Source organism: Orycteropus afer, unplaced genomic scaffold, assembly GCF_000298275.1.
Source record: "Orycteropus afer afer isolate SDZICR_OR568_19922 unplaced genomic scaffold, OryAfe1.0 scaffold00035, whole genome shotgun sequence".
Taxonomy (NCBI): domain Eukaryota; kingdom Metazoa; phylum Chordata; class Mammalia; order Tubulidentata; family Orycteropodidae; genus Orycteropus; species Orycteropus afer.
This window is the reverse complement of record NW_006921622.1, coordinates 11,258,838-11,265,738: the sequence shown is the minus strand read 5'-3', so window position 1 is coordinate 11,265,738 and position 6,901 is coordinate 11,258,838. Positions and strand designations below refer to the sequence as shown.

At 41.4% G+C, this 6,901-nt stretch overlaps 1 protein-coding gene across 1 annotated transcript in view; it reads left to right on the top strand.

Annotated features, from left to right (window-relative positions):
- Positions 1-6,901, top strand: part of PIP4K2A (phosphatidylinositol-5-phosphate 4-kinase type 2 alpha) — a 261,669-nt gene that overhangs the window by 183,646 nt on the left and 71,122 nt on the right. The window contains exon 4 of the mRNA XM_007936364.2: positions 2,917-3,069. Within this exon, the coding sequence (XP_007934555.1) occupies positions 2,917-3,069 (153 nt within the window). The remainder of the gene's footprint in view (positions 1-2,916; positions 3,070-6,901) is intronic.

Sequence of the window (6,901 nt, the reverse complement as noted above, 5' to 3'; positions counted from 1 at the left end):
GTTCAAACCCACCAGCCACTCCTCAGAAGGAAGGTTGGGCAATCCTACTTCCGTAGTGATACTGCCTTGGCAACCCAAGGAGGGGTCGCTATGAGTCGGGTCTGACTCGTCGGCACATAAGAACAACAACATGCACCTGCCACAGCTCTTCCTCTGCCTCCCAGCTAGGCCACAGTCCCCGTAGCTATCTCACTATGCCGCCACCCCTACTTCTCCCTGCCCTGCACCCTTGCACAAAATCCTGATTGCTGGCGCAGCCCCTGCCTGGCCTCACTGCGTATCTGGAAAGCCCAGCCTCCTGTATCCAGTGGATACAGTCCTTGAGCTTTGTCCAGTGGGCTCCCATAAGGTTTTAATACAATAGGTTTTATGGGGATTTAACATGGATTGTATGAGGACTGCCTATATATAACATAGTGTTCACATAATGTCCAAATCGGATAACATCCTATTTCACAGAACGTTAATCAACATATTCCTGTATTAGAGTTCTTTTTTTATTTGGAATACCCTTTGGCAAATTTATGTTTGGGAGGAAAAAGTAAGACCATTAACAAAGAAAGTAATTGCCCTTTTTTTTTTTGGCTAATGTTTAAAATTCTGACAAAGGATAATCATTTAATTTTTTTCTTTTTCTCTAAGTATGAAGTAATGCAAAATAATAGGACATTTTTTTCAACAAAGACAATATGATTGAGAATTAAACCCTTGTTAACATAGTCATATTCATCCTGAGCTATAGTGTTCTTAGTGTATCTAATGAATTTCAGTTGTCTGAATAATAGTTGAACACTGCCATATCCTGTTACTTCGAACTATTGGGAGTTACACTGATTATTATTTTTTTTCTTCTTCCAAATTTTCCAATAAGCTAAGAAAAGTAAATACAGTTAATGGGCAGTAATAGGTTTTTTTGTTTTTGTTTTTGTTTTTGTTTTTAATTTTATTTTATTTATTGTGATTTGGGTGAAGATTTACAGAGTGAATAGTAATAGGTTTTTGCATGTAACAGGTATGCCATTTGCATTCAAATCAAAGTGTGCTAAGAAAGTAGTGACATGCCAGAGTGGTGCCAGTGTCCCTCCTGGGAAATGAGGGTGAGCAAAGATGAGCTCATGGGCAGCTCCTCTCATTAAGAGAAGGGGCTCCATGAGCAACTGTGCTTACCACAATTTTATTACACATTATATAACTATGTTAGATTTCATCCAGAAAGGAAGGAAAGTATAAGGGAGGTTAAATATACATATCGGGAACTCTCATTGACAATCCATGGTGTGGTGATACCACCTGCTTTTAAAGATGTCTTTGTTTGCTTAATTGGAGAGTGTTTGGTTCATCTGTACTTTTGAATGTCCATCTTTAGAGAGGAAGTTGAAGAGGGAATGTGTCTTTGCCCTTGAATCACTCACACCTAGTCCAGTGGAGTCAGGCAGGAAGTGAATACTCAGGAGCATAGTGTTAGCTGCAGGGCTTCAAGCTGATTTGAACCAGTATACTCATGACCAACACAGCAAAATGAGACCAGACCCAAATTTGTAAAATGTGGATATACCAGAACAATAACCACAAAGGAAAAAAATATGGTCTAAGCCCTGGAATGGGAGACTAGGAAGAGGCGCAGTGAGCCTGCTGTGGGAGATTAGATTATTGCCAGGACTGTGGAAACTGACAGACATGCAAAGTGGTACAGATGGCTGCCATTTTTGAGCCTGGCACCATTGTTCCCACCTCTTCTGGTCAGGAGATTTGGTTGCTATGTGACATGTATGCTGCCCTTGTTTTCTCAGAGGGAGATTAAGTTTCTAGCAGGGCATTGACCCATAATTTTTCCTGTTCCAATTATCAGTGTGGTACACTCACATTTTTAAAATTTGTGTGTATTCTGGTGTCATTTCATCAACCATGGCTGAACCAGGAAGAACCAGTTTGGAGCCGTGGTTACCTGGGATGAAGGCTAGACTTTCTCAGGTGCTCGGAATTTGCTAATCCTACTAGTCTGGGTGAACAGTGTATGAAGGTTTTGGTAAAGTGGAGAAAGGCTTCCTGGAGGCACTAAGAAAACAGAAGATCCAAATAGAAGAGTCACATTTGGGAGAAGAAAGCTAGACTTACCTAATTTGAGTGTCAATAGCCTGAAGCAGATACTGGAATTAAATGATGCTAGCAGAGCCCCCCTTCAGAGCCCTTCCTTGTCCATCATCAGGAAATTGGGGGGGCTAGAGAGAGGTGAGGGATGGATCCATTCAGAATCCTTGGAGGAACTCTGTTAGATGCCACCTGCCCAGGTCCCTGCTGCAGGGCTTGAGTCCTCCCAGGGCACACCACAGACAACATAGTCTGCTAGTTGAGAACTTGGTTTCAGAGCCAGCCACGCTGGAGGTAGGATTCTAGCTTTACCCTTCCTAGCTGTGTGATGTTTACCCAACTAGTAAAACTTCTTTTATCCCCATTTTCTTATATATAAAATGATGATGGTATTAATAGTACCCACCTCATGGAGAAATAGTCTGGGAAAAATGCTTGATACAGTACCTGTTATAGAAGTAGACACTCAGTGAATGTAAATTTTTCTTTCATGACTGGAACATAATTTTATTTAGAAGCAAATTTGAGTTCCTATTCAACACTGAAAAGAAGAAGAAGGTGAACAAAATAACTTTGATTATAATTCTAGACATTAGTCTATTTTAGGGACATTAAAATCATGGTACATACCCAAACTATGTAATTTCATTTAAAAGACTTATAATTCCAGTTATGATGAATATAAAATGTTGTCATCCTACTTAACAATTTCTTCCAAGCATAAATGTTTTTGATAACTTGTAAAGACAACGTATTTTCTGGATCAGAAAGCCCTGTCTAACTGGTTCTCTCCTCCGCCCCTCCCCCTCCCAAATCCCAACTGAGAAGAATTCCTTGACCAGGAGTGCCCCTCTTCCCAATGACTCCCAGGCTCGCAGCGGGGCTCGTTTCCATACTTCCTACGACAAAAGATACGTCATCAAGGCCATTACAAGCGAAGATGTGGCTGAAATGCACAACATCCTGAAGAAATACCACCAGGTAATTTTTTTCTTTATATGAAACTCGGAGAAGGTTAAAATTTATGACTAATGATCACTGGGAATAGAAACATAGCTACGGGCTCCACAGTGCTAATTTCCTCTCATCCCACTGCTACGAAATAATTGTTTTCTTGCTGTGTTCTTTATCCAGAAAAGTCTCATTTATCCAACATCTGTATTTTTTTCCTTCTATGAAACAAAATATTTTAAATATAATGTAAAGGATCTTAATGATTGAAAATTACCATTATTAATACAATTGTTTGAAAGATTCTAAATTAAAAGTTAGGAGACCTAGATCCAAGCTTGTTTTGAACTGATACTTAAGTGATCTCTGAATCTCACTTTGTCCATCTACATTTCTTTCATTCATTTATTTGTCCATGTATTTACTCTCAACTTTATTCCAGAAAGGATGTAAGGTGGCCTTCAAGAATATAATATAATAAATGAAAAAGAGGGGTATAGGGAGGAAAGGGTGAAATTCTCATAATGGAGCCTGGAATGAGCCATGGTGACCAGCATTGCTTTGCTATTGAGGGCCACTGATTTGACTCTAGCTTCCATTCAGCCAGGGTGGGAAGGAAACCTGAATAAGTCAGTTACACAGCTCATGTGTCTGAATATGGAAAATATTTATGTTGGTAAAGAGAAATATAACTTCTTTTTTATATATATTTTTATTGTGATTTGTGTTAAAGTTTACAGAGCAAATTCACTTTCCGTACAGCAGCTCAGATACTTTGTCTCATGACATTGACTGCAATTTCCCACGGTCTAACAGCTCCCCTCCCACTTCCTCACCACAGTTACCTCTTCCCTGTGTCCTTCCCTCCCATGCAGTCCTGTCCCCTGAGCTGTCTCCCTGTGCATACACAGCCCTTCTATTCTCCTATTATTGATAGCTCTAAGGAGTGTATCTGCTTAGTGTAACTGTTCAGCTCATATGCCTGTCTTTTGTTTGCCTGGAAGCCACAGGTGTGGGTTCAATTCCAGACCTGGAGTGCAGCTAGGGACCATAGTCTCAGGGGTTCCACCAGGCTCTATCAGACCAGCAAACCTGGTCCTTTTCTTTTAATAATTTTGAGTTTTGTTCCACATTGTTCTCCCACTCTATCCAGGATCTCCTACATAGATCCCCCTCCAAGTGGTTGACAGTGGTAGCCGGGTACCATCTAATATTTCTGGTCTCACGGTCGTATAGGCTGAGGATCGCGTGGTGTACCAGTCCATTGGACTAATTGTTTCTATACGTCTTTGGTTTTCTTCATTCTTCTTTGCTCTGGATGAGAAGAGACCCATCGTTAACATCTAGATGGCTGCTTGCAAGCTTTTAAGATCCTGGTCACTACTCACCAAAGCAAGAAGTGGAACAATGTTTTTGTGTAGTATGTTGTTCCAATGGAGCTTGATGACCCCTGTGACCATTGTCACGAGCCCACAGGTCCAACTACTTGTTTCCCCTGGGTAGCTGGTTGTTCTGGATACCGACTGCCGCTCTAACAAGAATATACCACAAATCAGATGCTTGAACAAACAGCAGTTTATTCTCTTACAGTTTGGAGGCTTTAAGTCCCTCTTCAAAGTGCCAGGCTCTAGAGCCTGTATGAAAGCCACTCGACCTTGGGCTGCAGCTCTGCCTCTTGGTTCCAGCCCACTGAAGCTAGAGGTGTCTCTTCACTCAGGCAGCTACTGGCTGCTGAGGCTAACAAGCCCAAGGTTGACGAATAAAATGGCACAATCCTGATGTTACCAAACCACATGACAGGTCATTAATTCAAGTCCATTGAAAGTCCCAAGGTCAGCAGAGCATGGCAGGCTGCTGAACAACAACACAGCTACGTGCAGGTTTTAAGCATGCCATAAGCTAGAGACCGTTCCCAAAGCTATTTCTTATATATGGAAAGCAGACCACATACCCAAAGGCAGCTACTCAGCTGCTCCCAGTAGATTCTACCATGGAGTTGATTACCAGTCTCATCATGGGAAATACTACATCCAGCTGCCCAGCCACTCAACCAGGCCTAGGTAAGTTGACACACAAACTTAACCACCACACTGGCTGTGGCCAAGTAGTGACTACCATCTTGTCCCTTATCAGCTCTACTGTATACCTGGGCATTCTTACAGAACATACAAATACACTTGTAGAAACATCGTCTGCCAACCCTATACGTGGTCATGGGCACACTCCCCCCTGCACAGACATACCTATCTACCCATCTATCCACCTGTAGATCAATGTTAGCCTTCACTGACAATGCAGTACTGTATGTGCAAAAGGATTCATCTTTGTTGTCTGTACTTCCCATGCACCTCTCTGTGTCTTCCTCTGCCTCAGTGCCACTGTGTTGATCACTCACATTTGGTACATTGCCCTCTCCTCACCCAAATCATTACTTGTCTCTACCGATCTAACAGTGTTGCCTCCCCTCCCCTCCAACCCCTGAAAACCACAAAGAAAATTTCCTTCCATATATAAACCTTTTTTTGACTTTTTACAATAATGGACTAATACAATATTTGTCCTTCTGTGGTTGACTTATTTCACTCAGCACAATGTCCTCCGAGTTCATCCACATTATATAGTGTTTTGCAGATTCTGTATTATTCTTTAGGGTTGCATAGTATTCCAGAAATATAACTGTTCTTGGTACTAAGATCAGACACGGTTGTTTCTAAGGAGTTCCCCACAGAGAGGACATGTGATAGGATAAACAGCGTTCTCCACAATAAACCAGGTAACACACAAGAATATTTTAGAACTTAAAAAATAATTAGTGTAGGCTGCTGAAATCACACCAACATAGAATTGAAATTTTTAGTAAGTGCAGTTGTATAGAAGAAGAATGAAGTGAACACTGGCTACCTAGCTCTCTGCTAGTCTGGCCTCATCCAGGCATGATACAGAATGTTCTGGCTGTACTTGCCATGTTCCACTTCAAACAGGTTTTGATGAATTTTGCATGACAGTGAGCTCAACATTGCATATCCTCCTCCATGTGATCAGACGTTGGCCCTCCCCATCTCCTGTCTGGAGAGGTCCTTTTAAACTTTGCCATCCTGCTATTCTATTCAGTGATGCCCAGAGACATGTGAGATGTATATTAGACCTTTTATTCCCACTTTAAGTAGTCCTAGACTCCTTTCGGGTCCCTGAGTGGCACAAATGGTTTACTCTCGATTACTAACTTAAAGGTTGGTGGTTCAAAACATCCAGTGTCACCATGGAAAAAAAAAGGCCTGGCAGTTTGTTTCCGTAAAGGTCCCAGCTAAGAAATCCCTCTAGAGCAGCTCTGTGTAACACATGGGGTTGGGGAAATAATTTACTGTTTATTAAATCATTTTCTTCATATTTCCATTAGGCTAGAATAAATGATTAACTTAGTAGCTGCACAATATCAGAACAGCATTCAGAAAGGAAAAAATGGTCAAGAGCCTACCTGAATGTTTTATTTCTCCTAAATTTGCTTATATTTTTTCCTCCTGACCTGAATTCGTTGGGTGTATGGTATCATTTGGCTTCAGCTTTATTTAGTGTCCGTTAATTATGTCAGTAATGTCAGTAAAATCTTACATGTTTTAGGGGAGGGAAAAAGTTAACAATGTAGATAATCAAGAAATCCTTTAAGAAAATATTGTTGTTGTTGTTGTTAAGTGTCATCGAGTCGTTTCCGACTCATAGCAACCCCATGCACAGCAGAACGAAACACTGCCCGATCCCACGCCAGCCCTACAATCCCTGCTATACTTGAGCCCATCATTGAAGCCACCATGTCAATCCATCTCGTTGAAGGCCTCCCCCTCTTTCATTGACCCTCCACCCTACC